At 38.4% G+C, this 17,296-nt stretch overlaps 2 protein-coding genes across 3 annotated transcripts in view; one reads left to right on the top strand and one right to left on the bottom strand.

Moving 5' to 3' along the window:
- Nucleotides 1-4,334, top strand: part of ext2 (exostosin glycosyltransferase 2) — a 164,969-nt gene extending 160,635 nt beyond the window's left edge. For both annotated transcript variants that reach the window (XM_072272694.1, XM_072272695.1), the window contains one exon: nucleotides 118-4,334. In XM_072272694.1, the coding sequence (XP_072128795.1) occupies nucleotides 118-256 (139 nt within the window). In that variant the 3' untranslated portion in view covers nucleotides 257-4,334. The remainder of the gene's footprint in view (nucleotides 1-117) is intronic.
- A 3,046-nt stretch (nucleotides 4,335-7,380) lies between these two features.
- Nucleotides 7,381-17,296, bottom strand: part of alx4a (ALX homeobox 4a) — a 40,274-nt gene continuing 30,358 nt past the window's right edge. Inside the window, exon 4 of the mRNA XM_072273167.1 lies at nucleotides 7,381-8,853. Coding sequence (XP_072129268.1) covers nucleotides 8,530-8,853 — 324 coding nt within the window. The 3' untranslated portion in view covers nucleotides 7,381-8,529. The remainder of the gene's footprint in view (nucleotides 8,854-17,296) is intronic.

The following is a 17,296-nucleotide window of genomic DNA, read 5'->3' as shown; positions in this document are numbered from 1 at the left end:
TTTTATTAGTATTGCTATCAGCTTTGTAATGACCTCTGGTTGTGCAGATGTTTTTCTGACAGTGCTTTATTAGATATCATTAAGTACATATTTAACACCATGGGAATATAATTGCAGGTCAGAATGCATCAATAAATTTGCATCTGTGTTTGGGATCATGCCACTGAAAGTAGTGGAGCATCGAGCAGACCCTGTCTTGTACAAGGATGACTTTCCTGAGAAGTTGAAGAGTTTTCCTAATATTGGCAGCTTATAAAATGGAAATCATCAAAATCTTGGCCACATTAACAGCAGCTTTGTGGCACAAGGTGCTTTAATAAGGTCTGACTGCTGTATGTTTTGAAACCAGGCGATCAGGAATTTAAAGGTATCTACTGCTGTAATAGCATTTACAAACTACAGATCAACATTTGATGTATTTTTAAAATGATGGATGTTGATGAATTTACATTAGATTGACATGGCAGAAAAGATTCTGTTTTTAAATTAAAAGTGTATTTTATATTTTGATGACTATCGAAGAACAAAACCCAAGTTTACTCACAATGCATTTTGACTATGCAGTTGCTTTTTAATTATTATAACACAATATTGCTGGTTTGGGCATTAAAATATTTGTCGAACTGTTCTCAAACTCGTGTTGATCATGTTACTGACAAATTCCATTTTAACATCGTTGCAGGCATAACACTAGAAGCTTACTGTGCCCTTGATTAGCTATTCATAATGTATAGTTCAAAGTAATATTTCAAATGAACTTGCCTTTGTAGAAATATGACATCTTTTTAGGTTGGTCATGTTGAACTGTCTAGAATAGCCGCTTATCTTGAAGTCTATATTTGAACTGTAGAATTTAATATACAAACAATGATGCTGAAAGAGGCTGATCTTGACAAGAAAGGCAGGGAAACAGACAGCTGGCATTGGGAGGCAGTGATGTCCTGAGAAGGCCCTGTGATGTACAAGGATGACTTCCCAGAGAAGATGAAGAGTTTCCCCAATATTTACAGTGTACTGGTGAATAGAGAGAAAGAGAACACTTAAGATTGGTGCTTAAGTATCAGATCACCATCCAGAAAACCTTGTTGGCATATCCAGGCTGTTAGACTTTGAGTTAAGGGTATGATTGATGCTTCCTTTCTACATTATATCACACAAAACAAGCCCGATATCCTTCCAGTAATTACAGGAATTGAGTGTCAACACCACCTCTGCAGTCAAATTCCTGCAGGAATCATTGCCTTGAGGTGGGGAAATATACTGGATATATTTTTTAAAAAAACAGTTTTGTTGAACAATGTTTATACAATAAAGATGCACTGATAGTTAAGATTTCAACCAAAATCTTGCAATTGTAAGGGTGATGCATGACTGGTTCCTATCCGGATGCAAAAGAATTAGGAACTTACAAGAATCCTAGGAATTCCATGTAAAATGCTTCTCCTTGCTACTGGTATTAATAAGTTGGTGGTCTTGAAGTTGTTCATTAGGCAGTGCATAAGATTATTGCAGAGTGAATCCAGCAGCACACTCAAAAGCATTGTATTAGAACTCATGATTTATATTACACTCTGTCATTCATCAAATGAGGGATTTGGCAAGTTCTAGAGTTCCATTGATTCATTTGATGTAATCAAATCTTCCTGAGATAATACAGGCACCTAGCTGCTTTAAACTGGTGCAGCGTTTTGCACATTTGTTTCCTTCCAAAGGGCTGCCTGTTGAACAACAGTCTGCTTAGATATATTTAATTGATGCCAGTTATAGCTATCATTGAGAGAAACCAAGTATGTTCCTGATTTGTGGAGCCATTTATACTGAAATATTTTCCAACAGCTGCCATATTCAATTTTAACATCACAAAATCCTGTCCTAGTTATCTTCTCTGCAATAGTTTCTTTGCTGTGATCCAGCTATTAAGCCATAAGTTTTATTTTCCTTGTTTATTGTGACCTGTTGAGGCATAATATCAATGCTTTGATAATCATAATACTTTGGCAATGATTAATGAATTGAAAATAATGTCAAAACAATACCATCAGTACCATGAGTTACAAGGGCCAAAATATAGATATTTTGCATACTGTCTGTGTAAATGTTATTCCTAGATCAGGTAACTTTAGTTGGTGATGCTATCCCACTGTCAGTGATTAGCATTAATGCACCTGCATTATGAGTTTATAATAAAGCTATTTTCTGACAGTGCAAGAGGAATTAATGGTGTCTGCTAAAATTTACCAGTGAATTTTAAAACATTTTGGTAAATCTTACTCAGTTACATCCTTTGCAGTAGAGAAAAAAGAACTTGTATTTATGAATCTCCTCCCATCAGTGTACTTAAATACAGAAATTATTTTTGAGCTAAAGTGAGATATAATCAAAAGCAGCTCCTATTTTCCACTACCTAACTTTCAATGTGCTTTAGATGGATGGGTACGTGGATGGGAGAGGCATAGAGGGCTATGGTCTGGGTTCAGATAGATGAGGCTAGGCAGAAGACCAGGCCAGCAGAGACTAGATGGCCCAAAAGGCTGCAGTGCTCTATGACTAGTTGAAGATGAAATGTTGACTAGGAGATGCAAATATTTACTAAGTTGCTGCTGTTGTTTACAGGTTTTGTGATGACAAATCTACTTTCACTTGTAGGAATTAAACCCAGAATGTTAGTGAAAATTGCCTTTTTCTTACCAAATGTAAATTGTTAGAATCTGGTTTTAAGTGGGTTTTTTTGTGTCACGAAAATCAACTTGAACTGTATTAGACCATCGTTGTTTCTTTCTCTGAAGTCTATTAAACAACTATAGCAGCTTTTCAGTGAAATTTTTCACAGTGCTTATAAATTCATACTTTGGTTTACATCCTTGGAATACCCTTATTTATCTGACTGATGGATTATATCACAAAGACAAGGAAACTATAGAATCCCAACTCCAGGTACTGTATACACATTCAATCCATATCAGTAGTTAATATATATGCTGTATATTGCTACACTTTAAATGATACAATAGGTTACCAATTAGTATACCACAATTTGTTGCAGTTTAATTTTGTTTAATATTTACTGATTTTTATCCCACATCAGATTGCATTTGATCCAGACAATATAAAGGAATATCAGCCAGGGCTCCCAGTCCTTCTGACTTCTGCTGGAAAGAGTATTTGTGGAATTTGCAGTGAAGCATACCCTGTTTCAATAGTCTTTTGGCTGTCAGCCATATTTAAACATAAAAAGCTGATAGTTAGCTCTTGTTTTGAAAGCCCGTTGGTACAAGTAAGAGTTGACATCTTAAGGCTAGAACGGAAAAGGAGTTCTAAATACTAGAAGATTATGTATTAATGGAAAGAATATCAAATTTTGAATTAGTATGGTATCTAGATATCTTATTAAAAACAGATGTCTAAACTTTTGCAGCAAATTCATTGCATATCTAAATTATGGCCTTAAGTGTTTAAAATATCACAATGTTAAAAGTATGTAACGTTCGCTATTTAAAACCAGAGTTGCTAACTAGAAAACTAGTGTTTGTGAACTTAATAGGTATAAGGCAGCGTGACACAGCTCCAATGCTAGAGGCATTGACTCAAACAAATATAAGGGAAATGTACCACTGATAACATTTCTCACTATTTAAAAACATAGCATACCATTTTTGGATGCAATTGTGGAGGGATTAAAAAAAATAGGCTTTTGTTAGAAATAAACTAAGGTTGGTCTATTGGCCCTTCTCTTCTGATCTAATAGGTGAAGAATTGATGTAATCCCATGTTCAGATAGAAATATTAATGAGGTTACCAATGTGGAATGTGCAACTGGTCCTGCCACTTGCCAGGAATGGTAAACTTGGGAGGCTGTAGAATGTTCTCCTGTGTCATGAAAGCAAACAAAGTCAAGTCACGAATATTTTTGTTCAATAAGAAGATTTGGATGACAATAATCAAGGGGCTTATTAACTATTTACACACTCTATCATATATTAGATGCTCTTCTTTGAAAGTGAATGAATGTATTAAGAGCCTGAACCTCGTAAAGTCCTAAAATTATGCATTGGATCTCCACAACTATAAACTATTCATTGGCATTGTTGATCTTTCTCTAAGGTTTGTATAATCATAAATGATAAGGTTATTTCCTATATTGTCCCCCATTCTTTGAGTTTGTATTTTAATACTTATTTTTTGTCAAGTGTCATTGTGATTTTATTGTACTTAATAACTTGTGATTCGTCTCTGTACACGATAAATTACTGATGTCTGTTTCATAGACAATAGGACTGTCTAATGTTCTTTGGGTGAACAGCTGTGAATCATTTAAATAAATTGATTTGCTATTACCATTGGTTATTGTTAGTCCTGTGATAAGTACACCAGCTAATAAATGCATTTAACAAAATTAACAAGGCGGTAACAAATTTAATGTCTTCTCTTATCCATTGGTAGGATGTGGGCATCACTGGTAAGGCTAGCCTTTATTACACATCTCTAATTATTCCAATGGACAGCTGCCGCTACAGTGTAAAACGTGGTGAAAGTGCTCCTGTAATGCAGTGATGTTGGGAGATCCAGGATTTTGACCAATGGACAATGATGAAACAGCAATGTAGTTAATTGTTGAGATAATATGATTCTTTGAGCAACTACAAGGCGTTGGTAATCTTCTCATCCCATTGCTCATCTTGTCCTTATGTTTGGTGAAAGTTGGTAGATGCTATCAGAAAAGCCTTGGTGAGTAGTTGGATTGTTTTTGGAGATGATGCGCCTTGCAGTAATGATGATGATAGCATCCGTCTATCTCACAGGACAATGGAAATACAGTGTGCGCTGTGGGTCAGTCAGTTCTGTCGCTGCAAACAGTAGCACTGGAGTGACCTCTCCAGGGCATAAGCCTGAGGGGAAGGTATGGAGATCTTGGGATGCTCAGTCGTCAAGATACCCTTCTCAGCCTCACCAGTGCAGTCCAAAGGAAAGCGAAACAATATATTTGGCAACACACACAAAAAATGCTGGTGAACGCAGCAGGCCAAGCAGCATTTATAGGAAGAGGTACAGTCAACATTTCGGGCCGAGACCCTTCGTCAGGCCTGCCCGGCCTGCTGCGTTCACCAGCACTTTTTGTGTGTTTTGCTTGAAATTCCAGCACCTGCAGATTTCCTCGTGTTTGCAATGTATTTGGCACCAGCTTTGATGCAGGAAGAATGTTCAGTGATGTCCAGCCACCTTAGGAGCTCCACTTCGGATTTTCTGTCTGGGTTTACTCCCATAGCCTTCAGCCCTTCCGAGGCTGCCCACAAGGCAGTGGGGCTATTTCCTCATAGCTGGGGATTGCAGTAACGGTCTGCCAGTAATAGAAACATAGAAAACCTACAGCAAAATACAGGCCCTTCGGCCCACAATGCTGTGCCGAACATGTACTTACTTCAGAAATTACCCACGGTTACCCATAGTCCTCTATTTTTCTAAGCTCCATATACCTATCCAGGAGTCTCTTTAAAAAGACCCTATCGTATCTGCCTCCACCACCGTCGCTGGCAGCCTATTCTACACTTTCACCATTTTCTGCGTTTAAAAAAAATAGAATAAAAACACAACAACAACAACTTACCCCTGACATCTCCTCTGTACCTACTTCCAAGCACCTTAAAACTGTGCCCTCTCGTATTAGCCATTTCAGCCCTGGGAAAAAGCCACTGACTATCCACACGATCAATGTCTCTCATCATCTTATACACTTCTATCAGGTCACCTCTCATCCCCTGCCGCTCCAAGGAGAAAAGGCAGAGTTCACTCAACCTATGCTCATAAGGCATGCTCCCCAATCCAGGCAACATCCTCATAAATCTCCTCTGCACCCCTTCTATAGTTTCCACATCCTTTCTGTAGAGAGGTGACCAGAACTGAGGACAGTATTCCAAGTGCAGGCTGGCCAGGGTCCTATATAGCTGTAACATTACCTCTTGACTCTTAAACTCAATCCCAAAGTTGATGAAGGCCAATGCACCATATGCTGCCTTAACCACAGAGTCAACCTGCGCCAGCTTTGAGTATCCTATGGACTCGGACCCCAAGATCCCTCTGATCCTCCACACTGCCAAGAGTCTTACCTTGAATACTATATTCTGCCATCCTATTTGACTTACCAAGATGAACCACCTCACACTTATCTGGGTTGAACTCCATCCGCCACATCTCAGCCCAATTTTGCATCCTGTCAGTCCCACAGTAACCTCTGACAGCCCTCCACACTATCCACAATACCCCCAACCTTTGTGTCATCAGCAAATTTACTAACCTATCCCTGCACTTCCTCATCCAAGTCATTTATAAAAATCACAAAGAGAAGGGGTCCCAGAATAGATCCCTGAGGCACACCACTGGTCACCAACCTCCATGCAGAATATGACCCATCTACAGCCACTCTTTGCCTTCTGCGGGTAAGCCAATTCTGGATTCATAAGGCAAGGTCCCCATGGATCCCATGCCTCCTTACTTTCTCAATAAGCCTTGCATGGGGTACCTTGTCAAATGTCTTGCTGAAATTCATATACACTACATCTAGTGCTCGACCTTCCGAATCCATATACACTACGTCTATTGCTTGACCTTCCGAATCCATATACACTAAGTCTACTACTCTACCTTCATCTATGGATGATTCTGAAATGGGTGCCAGTCAAATTGTTGCTTGAAGTTAGATACGTTCAAAAGAAATTGTGATATCAGTTTGTTTATAAAAGGTGAATGATAGACAATTGCATTTAATTCTTGTGTATTTTTTTGCCAAATTTGAATCACTATTACATTAGGACATCAATTCTTTCAATTTTTTTTAAGTGAAGAAATGTTAAAGAAATATTAGTAGATGGTAGTTTCTATGTTTAACTTTCTTTGGAGATGGCCTGTTTTTATAAATTGACTGCATTCAGTGTTACCTTTGTAAATCCCCTGACACCTGTTGTTAACACAAGTTCTGTAATCCGCTGTATACTCTGTCAGCAGATCAGAAGGGCAGTGTTGGTATTTTTGTCCAGTCCAATTAATGTGAGAACTTAGCTATCATTAACACATTTCAACACCATTCCTTGCTGGAAAAAAGACATTTCTTTTCAGTAGGAAAAAGACTTTTTTTTATTGGGTTATTGATTATACCTGTCACAACAACACACACCACCCTGACCCACTCTTACAGTTTCCTAAGAAATTACATATGCAAAACATGGTTCCAAGTGCAATAACTTATTCATAAACCAATATAACACGGGCAAATTATGAGTTTGCTAAATTCTCACAGTAATGATAAACACTACTTCGGATGCAGTAACACTTTTTATTGAATGTAATCTAACTGCACCCTTTGCTACTATTATATTTAAAACAAGGCAATTAAAGCTAAAGGAGTTTACAAGGTTAAAATATTTTACAACAAATTATAACAGTAATAGTCTCAAGACTTTATTTCAGCAAAAGTACACAACACACCCAAACAGATATATTACTCTGAACTTCAACCTTCTGCTTCAGTAGTATAAGTAATAGCAATGGGCGTGAATGTTGCAAAAGATAATTACATTTAAAACTATAACATTTCACTTTTGGTATATTAGCACAGTACACAATAAAACATTTTTGTTTATTTGTAAGACGTTTTCTTGTCTTTTGTTTTTAAATTGTGTAAACTTTGCAAGATCTTAAACTACTGTTTCTACTATAGGTCAGTGCCTAGGACTAGTCACATAGGGTTTTTTTAATGTTTACAAATCAAGTAAATGTTCTTTTTGCAGAATTAGCAATTTAACAAATAATTTGAACTTGATATCCAGTTGGTTTTATTTTCTATCAAAATGAAACAAACTTGTATCTAAAGAAGTCACGGCCAATATACTACAAGGACTCCTAGCCTAAATGGAACTTAGACCTATATGGCAAGATGGAAATCTTTTGCAATTTGTAAACTATTTCTTAAAGTTCAATTAGAATAATATGATATACTTAATAAGAATTACAAAATTGTAAAGGATTTCAGAATCTAATAATTAGTTCATTCAATATAGAATAAACAATATTTCCCACTTTGTGATTCAGTGGTTGTTCTGTTTGAATGGTTTATCTTTTCTTGTTAAGGTCTTATCAGAATAGTTAAGCAGGAGAATCATTTTAATTGCTTGTCTCTATTTTATAAAATAGTCCTTCTACATGTGCTTCTGATTTCATACTCACCACGAATGTACTTAGATAAACTTCCTTCAAAAAGCTATTTCCTTTGAAATTTTTAAAATTCTAATTGCAAAATTAATGTTTCTGTTATAGATACTTTTAGAAGCATTAGGATATCACTTTCAAATGAAACTGTCTGAATAGTTTACAGGGTAGCAAAAGGTAAAATATAAATATTTCTAAATAGAAGTAAACCTCCTTTCTAATCCTACCAACCTATAATAGGAAAAGTGCTGCATATAAATCTCCATGTTCTCTTATGTCTTTAGTCCAGCATAGTGTATTATTTTCAGTGTTTGAATATGAACATTAAGTCAATCATGTAGCCCAAGATATTGCAGCACTGTGCTCCTTGGCTTTCATTCTTAGGGCTGCAATGCTGGATGACTTTCGATCTGGTTCATTACTGATGTCAAATGTGTTAATAGCGGCCCCAAGCCCAGCGGTGCCAAAGAGACCACCCATATGTGCCTGTCCCACATGGCTGCCAGGGGCAGAAACACCCAGGAAGTCGGATACCCCAGCTGGAGCATGTGCGTGTGCATGTGGGGACATGCAAGATGTTACTGTTTCACAGGGCACAACACAGGCTGGCACTGGAGAGGAGGCACCATTGTTACCAATCCAAGATGGATTTTGAATCTGAAAGGGAAATGAACAGACCAAGTGTTAATTTGAATATTACATAAGTATTTTAATAATTATTTTGATTTTTGAATTTAATTTCATTTGTCAAGATCTTATTGGTATGAATGTTTGTGTAATATTTTGACAACAAAGGAGCAATTCACTGGTTAATATCTTTGTTCAAAAATGCTGAATCCTTCTGAGCTTTTAACGTTGTTTTGAAGGACAGTTGATGTCCTAAATATACAGCTTGTAGTCTGCAATAAGAGATCAGATGCCACTCTATCTCTCAAATAACCCTGCCAACAAAGACTCAGCAGACCTCATAGCCTGGATATCTGTTTTGCAGATGTGGATCTGGTACTTCTGTAGCTTTTGTCATGTCCAGAAAGAGTGATAATATTAGGGTGAATAAGATGACAATCTGACTGAAGAATTCTGATAGACATCAAAGAAATAAGTAAAAAGTTATAATTTTTATCTTTTAATGCATTTTGATCAGAAGCTGATAAAGACTGCCAATGTAATATAATCTTAAATGATATAAAGTTAATGGAAAATCATTAAAGTAAACAAAAAATTCATATCCATTATTCTGAAAGGAGTAGATTTCATGCAGAAAATTAGTTTTTCTGGGCTGGGTAGTTCTGCCAACAGTAGTTTAGTTTAAACTCTGCAATATTTCATTCAACTTGATCACCTTTTTCGGTGGTTACTGCAACGTCAAGTTGCTGACTGCAATATTCACTGACTCAACAACGTACCCTGAAGTAACAAGTTATTACTGACAGTAAATACTCTAATTATGCGTTAAATTGCGTATGTGCAAATGCCTGAAGTTCTTCAATTTGGCAGAATAATAATTGCCTTCATTTCACTTTCTTCAGTACTTGGTCAGTATAATGGAGCATGTTGTTTCTTTCTACCCTAATTCTGCAACAGTGACTGGTCATATTACTTAATTGACTGTAAAGCACTTTGAAATATTTTAAAACAAATGTGAAAGGACTATATAAATACAAGCTTCTATGTTAATTAATGTTTCGTAACCTATACCAGTTTGTGTTTTATTAAATATTATTACATGATGTCAAATCGTTATAATTTATAGAAATTTCTTAAGAGAAACTAGCAGAGAAGAGTGCTATTTTTTCATAATCTTGGCTAGTTTCATTTTATGGCCCAAGAGTTAAGTGATACTGCTATAAACCCCTATGTTATTTAGCTTTCCTGAACAAAAGGTTGTGGACTTTATGAACAGAAATTTGCTTTGGTATTCTAATCAGAAAAAAAAAGCAGTTTGTATGTAATGAAGAAGAGGCAGTTACATGGGCAAATGTGCTGGTTTTATACAACAAGCTTTGGAAAATGCCAGTGTGGGTGACAAATTAGGAGTAAATCTATTCAGCTTCATGAAATCATTCATTTAATTAGATCATGGCTCTATCTTAATTCCCTTGCTTTCATTTTGGAGGCAAACCATAATAATTTAACGTTGTAACCTAGCTGTTCTAAATGTTTCTTTTAAACACTTCATTATTTAGTTAATGAATGTGTTTGAATTAATTATTTGGTCCTTTATAAATATTTAATTATTTAATCATTTTTAAAAAGATATCACGAGAGATTCTGCAGATGTTGGAAATCCAGAGGATCATACAAACATGGTGGAGGAGCTAAGCAGCTCAGCCATCATCTATGGAGAGGAATAAATAGTCGACATTTCGGACTGTGAGAGCCTTTATCACCATTGACACTCCCTACAGGTTTGAAAGGCCTAGATACAGAGCATGTGGAGAGGAGCTTTCTATTAGTGGGAGAGTCTGAGACCAAAAGGGCCTCAGAAAAGAAGGACAGCCCTGTAGAGCGGGAATGAAGAGGAATTTCTTAAGCCAGAGGAGGTGTATCTCTGGAATTAATTGCTACCGTTGTCTACGGAGGCCGAGCCATTGGGTATTTTTAAAGCAGAAGTTGATTGGTTCTTGATTATTAAGGGCATCAAAGGTTACAGGGTGGATGCAGGAGAATGGGGTTGAGAGGGAAAATAGATCAACCATCATTGAATGGTGGAGAAAATGGGCTGAATGGCCTTGAGAGGTATGTGAACTTAAAGTTGTAAGCTTTGGTACATATTCATAAAAGGTCAAGGAAAAGAAAATAAATACTTTACTCTCAGTAAGACTTTTGTTGCTGCACTGGGGTGGGAGGTTCAAGGGGGATATTAGAGGAAGGTTTTTTACTGACAGAGTGGTTGGTGTGTGGAATGCACTGCCTGAGTCAGTGGTGGAGGCAGATACATTAGTGAAATTTAAGAGACTGCTAGACAGGTATATGGAGGAATTTAAGGTGGGGGGGTGTTATATGGGAGGCAGGGTTTAAGGGTCGGCACAACATTGTGGGCCGAAGGGCCTGTACTGTGCTGTACTATTCTACGTTCTATGTTCTAACGATGACAAATATTTTATATCCGGCTTGTATTTGGTTTTGGGAGCTATGCACATAGCACTAGTTTTATCAGTAGGGCTACTCCTATAATTAGACTTGACCAAGTTCATCATTCAAAACAATGACCTACATGAATATGCATGAAGGAGCGAACTACAATCAGTATTTACTATTATTATCACTGAATATCCAGTGTTCATTCACAAACAACAGAAAAAAGATGAGGAGAACAAAGCCAATGGCAACTGGCCCAACCATTTACTATCCAAATACTGATGGTACACTAGCTCTGTGCAGATTTCAAAATGTATCATCCAACATCATATGTTTTCGCAGCTATCTAGATGGCAGCAAGCTGGTACGAGACTTGTGAAAACAGCTCATTGTTCTTGAGTTGTAAAAGAATCAATCGCTGCTTCATTTGTCAATACAGATAATTACAACGTATCTTTGTATTATGAGCCCCATTTTCATAAGTATAGAATCAAGCATTGGCGCTGTATACTGCATGCAAACAAAATTTTTGCACATGCCATCTCTGCCACCCCTGGCTCTAAAGGTATTCTAAGATGCCTAATTTATTTCTCCTGTAAATCAACACCTATTGATAAATGCACAATGTGTGAGTTACTAGCAATTTAAACTGATGTGGAAGTATGTGAATTATTATATCTGCCCCTTGCAATCTGAACAAAAAGACTTTCTGTTAAGTCGAAGAGGAAAACAAAAGATCCAGCATGGGCATAGGCAATAGGATCTGGATACTGCTTGAAGACTAGAGATGTGGCTTCATTTGCAGTAATGTTTCTTTACTCAGATTGTCTATTTTGAAAGAAAAACACAAAATCTGGAAAAAATCAGTCGGTCAAGAAGCATCTGTAGAGACAGAACAATAAGGCAACAAGTTTTCTATTGCCCTGCCTTTTCCTATGCTATTAAGTTCAATGCATCGCCAGGCTTGGTCTTCTGTGGAAAACCTGGCTTCCAGCATAGTGGTGTGATAGAGTTGAGCGTAGGGGATATCTCATCATAGACAGCTTTCTACATTCTAAACACAAGTGAAAGCCAGTGAGGACCAGTTTACTAATGTAATTTTTATTATATCACAATCATTCAATATGAACCTTGTATATATGTGGGAGAAAAAGTTGTATTTTAAAAATTTGCATATGGGAAGTCTATTAATTCTGCACAGGCACAGGCTCAGGCCCATTGAACTCCATGAGGACAAAGCCATCTTGGTACACCATCATATTGGAAACCAAGATTGCAGCAGAGATATCATGATGTTGGTGCTGGCATAAGAACTGGCTCATTATTAGATTAGTGACCTTTCACCACAACCAGTCACAAGAAATGTCATCAACCTAAAATATTATCTGTTTTTTTTCCATTAATACTGTTGGAGAATTTCCAACATTCTCTGAATGCTGGAAACTCAAAATATCAACAGCATCTCAAATTAATACTTCCAACATTCACCCCTAGTTCCAGTTTATTTCTATTGTTCTACATACTTTCATATACAACTTCCTTTCAAAAAATACAGCTTTTACCTCAATGGTCATATGATCAGACTTTCCATATTACTCAATTGCAAGCGCCCCTACTATTCAAGGAAAAGGTAAAGTAATGCCTGGTCAGTGAAGTTATCATCTGACCCGAATAAGAGCTGCCCAGAAGGATCCAGTGATCTATTTGGCATGGATTTTCTTCCCTGGCATTAGTTGCTGCTGTGTGTTGGTTGAAGATAACACTTGCTTCAGCAGCTCTGATATCAAGCTGTCTAAACACTCAACCGCACTGAAGAAATTCCTATCTGCAAAAACCATGTGGAAAAAAAGTACAACTTTAAGCTCGTATTTAAAGCACTGCACATTCAAAGTAAAGATTACAACAAATAAGATGAACATAGCATTTGATTTTGTTTAGGAGTAGAATAATAGTCTTTACTTAAATCCTTTACATTTGTACATGAAAGCCATAGTTTACAGGAAAAAAAACCTAGAAATTGTGGGTTAGCAATTGTTAATTCAAATGGACCTCCAACAAAAACAAGTTATCTTCAAACTATTTACAACAAGGCATGTTCATTCTAGCTGAAATAACAAATCTCAAAGATTTCCTTTAAATCTAATTCTAAACCTTTAGAGAGAGGCTAAAGTACTGACAATGACATAAGTGGTTTCTGTATTAAACTGCATGTGGAAATACTCAAGTTGCTATCAGTTTCAGTGTTATGGTTACAAATGCTGATAACTGACCTTACTACAGTAGTAAAACCACAATTATTTTAGTTTATTAGAATACACTCCACTGGTCATGGGGTCACCACCAAAGTAAATAAAATTATTTTATTAAAAATACTTATTAAAACAAAAATTTTCATAGGTTATAAAATTGAAGTTTTACCAGAAATAATGCCTTCGTCATTATTGTTTAATAGTAGGGTCTGTAAAGGAACTGAGATTGAGGTAGAGCAGTAACACATTTTGGGTATGGTACACAGAGGGGGAAAAAAAAGGCATAGTCAGAAGTTGATTTCAACTGACTATGCCATATTTTTTCCCTGTGTGATCTTTGACCTTGGAGATATTAATTTGGTTAAGAAGAAAGTAAGGGTTAGTTAAATTTCTTAGATGCTCTTCCTCTTAATTATACAGTACTTTGCTGACTAAATGCAATATTCCCATTCTCTACAGTGGATGATGATCTCAAAGAGATTGACTTCACATAACTGATCAGTGAATTAATTTGTATATCAGTGAGGTAATTAAGTGTTGGCTTCAGGGCACCACCCAATCGACAGCCCGGGCCCCCGGCAGCTGGAAGTGGCAGCAGAGCCTCCCCTGTTACTTGACCCGACCCGGAGCACATGACAACGTGACCCACCGATCAATTCCCGTGGGATGCGTCCACCAACATTAAAGAGCTGACAACGACACACTGCATTGATGGAAACCTGGAAAGATGCACTACTTACCAAGGAAGCATGGGGAAAGAACTGGGCTGCTGGTCGGATTGAAGTTGAGGGGCTTCAGGGTCCCTGTGCCCACCATCCTACTAGCAAATGTGCAAGCCATATAGAATAAGGTGGATGATCTTAAAGGAGGACTCACCTACTGCAGGGAGATGCAGAACTGCTGTGTATTCTGTTTCACTGAGACCTGGCTCTCCCCTGCCACCCCCAGCTGTGCCATCCGACCGGAGGGATTTTCAATCCATCGGATGGACCGCACGGCCATCTTTGGGCAAGACGAGGGGAGATGGTGTCTGCCTACTGATCAACACTGCATGGTGCTCGGACACAGTGGCACTGACAAGCTCCTGCAGCCCGGACCTGGAACACCTGTTGGTGATGTGTCATCCCTACTATCTGCCATGGGAATTCACCTCGGTCATATTGACAGCAGTCTACATTCCTCCCAGACAGATGTGGAGTGTGCTCTGAACATACTATATGCCAACATCAGTGAACTTGAGACCAGGTATCCGGAGGCTTTGCTCATTACAGCCGGAGACTTTAACCAGGCCAACCTCAGAAAGGCACTGCCAAAGTTATACCAACATGTCTTTTGCCCCACTAGAGGCCCGAATATACTTGACCACTGGTACACAGCAGTCAAGGATGCCTACTGTTCCATCCCACAATCTCACTTCTGAAAATCAGACCATCAGGCCGTACTCCTCTTCTCGGCTTACAAACAGAAACTGAAGCAGGAGGTCACGGTGTCAAAAGTGGTGCGCGTTGGACGGAGGAAACAAGTGAGGTCCTCCATGACTGCTTTGAATAGGTGGACTGGTTAGTATTCAAGGACTCGGCAACTAACCTCGATGAGTATGCCTCAGCTGTCACGGACTTTATTTGGAAATGCACGGAGGACTGTGTGTCTCTCAAGACGATCCGGGTATTCCCTAACTGGAAACCTTGGATGAATTATGAGGTCAAATCCCTTTTAAATGCTAGAGCTGCAGCTTTAGGTCCGGGGATACCAGTCACTACACGGAATCCAGGCGTGAACTCTGGAAAGCCATTAAGGGTGCCAAGAGGCAATATCGAGCCAAGTTGGAAGACCAGGCTAACCAAAAGGATGCCAGTAGACTATGGCAGGGTCTAAATGAAATCACTGGGCACAAAGAAAAGGCTGGGAATATCAATAACTGTGGCGCTTCTCTTCCTGACAAACTTAATGTATTCTACGCAAGATTCGAACAGAAGAGGAGCATCCCGCTCCCTCCGGATGAACCGGACCTGGTGGTATCGAGATTCATCATCACCGAGGAGGACGTTAGAAAGGCCTTCCTGAAGATAAATCCAAGGAAGGCGACGGGCCCAGATGGCATCCCAGGACGGGTTCTCCAGGCCTGTGCAAGCGAGCTAGCTGGAGTGTTTGCTGACATCTTTAGCTCCTCCTTGCTTCAGTCTAAAATCCCCTTGTGTTTTAAGAAGGTCTACATTCCTCCTTAGAACACCTGGAGAATAAAGACGCATACGTAAGGCTCCTTTTCATTGACTACAGCTCTGCCTTTAATACCATCATTCCAGATAAACTGATTCCTAAGCTCCAGAACCTGGGCCTTAGCACTCAGATCTGCAGCTGGATCTTCAACTTCCTCACAGACAGGACCCAGGCTGCAAAAATAGGGGACAAGCTCTCCTCTACAATCACTCTGAGCGCTGGTGCCCCACAAGGCTGTGTACTCAGCCCCCTGATGTACTCACTGTACACCCATGATTGTGTAGCCAAGTTTCCATTGAACCCAATATATAAGTTTGCTGATGACACAACAATTGTAGGCCGTATCTCGGGTAATGATGAGGTTGAGTACAGAGAGGAAATTAAGAACCTTGTGGCATGGTGCGAAAACAATAACTTATCCCTCAAAATCAGCAAGATGAAGGAATTGGTTGTTGACTTCAGAAGGAGTAGCGGACCGTATGACCCAATTTACATCGGTGGTGTGCAAATGGAACAGGTCAAAAGCTTTAAGTTCCTCGGGGTCAGTATCACAAATGACTTGACTTGGTCCAACCAAGCAGAGTTCACTTCCAAGAAGGCCCACCAGCGCCTTTACTTCCTGAGAGAACTAAAGAAATTTGGCCTGTCCTGTAAAACTCTCACTACTTTTTATAGATGCACCGTAGAAAGCATTCTTCTAGGGTGCATCACAACCTGGTATGGAAGCTGTCCTGTCCAAGACCGAAAGAAGCTGCAGAAGATTATGAACACGACACAGCACATCACACAAATCAATCTTCCATCCTTGGACTCACTTTACACCGCATGCTGTTGGAGCAGTGCTGCCAGGATAATCAAGGACACGACCCACCCAGCCAACACACTTTTCATCCCTCTTCCCTCCGGGAGAAGGCTCAGGAGCTTGAAGACTCATACGGCCAGATTTGGGAACAGCTTCTTTCCAACTATGACAAGACTGCTGAACGGATCCTGACCCGGATCTGGGCCGTACCCTCCAAATATCCGGTCCTGCCTCTCGGTTTTTTTGCACTACCTTACTTTCCATTTTTCTATTTTCTATTTATGATTTATAATTTAAATGTTTAATATTTAATAATTTTAATTATTTTTAATATTTAATATTTGTAATCCAGGGAGTGGGAAGCGCAAAATCAAATATCACTGTGATGATTTACGTTCTAGTACCAATTGTTTGGCGACAATAAAGTAGAAAGTAAGTATAAGTAATAATAATGATGTTCGATAGGCTTCTCAACTTGTATAATAGAACTATTTCAAGCAATTTATTTTAAAACAATTTATTAAATGAATTAAGATGAGTATTCTGTAGACAAAGCATCAAGTCACCTTCTTAAGTGTCAGTCATGTGCTAAATTATAATGTATTTTATAATTATCTACCTCACTGGAAAAATAAAGTTCCTACAGACATTTTAATAGCATTTCCAATCAATCTCAGTTTAGACCATTTTACAATAAGGTAAGTTCATTGTACCTAAAATTCGTACCATTTTCCCTCAATCCTTGCATTTA

This window comes from Mobula birostris, chromosome 11 (genome assembly GCF_030028105.1).
Source record: "Mobula birostris isolate sMobBir1 chromosome 11, sMobBir1.hap1, whole genome shotgun sequence".
NCBI classification, from domain to species: Eukaryota; Metazoa; Chordata; class Chondrichthyes; order Myliobatiformes; family Myliobatidae; genus Mobula; species Mobula birostris.
This window is presented reverse-complemented; position numbering and strand designations above follow the sequence as displayed.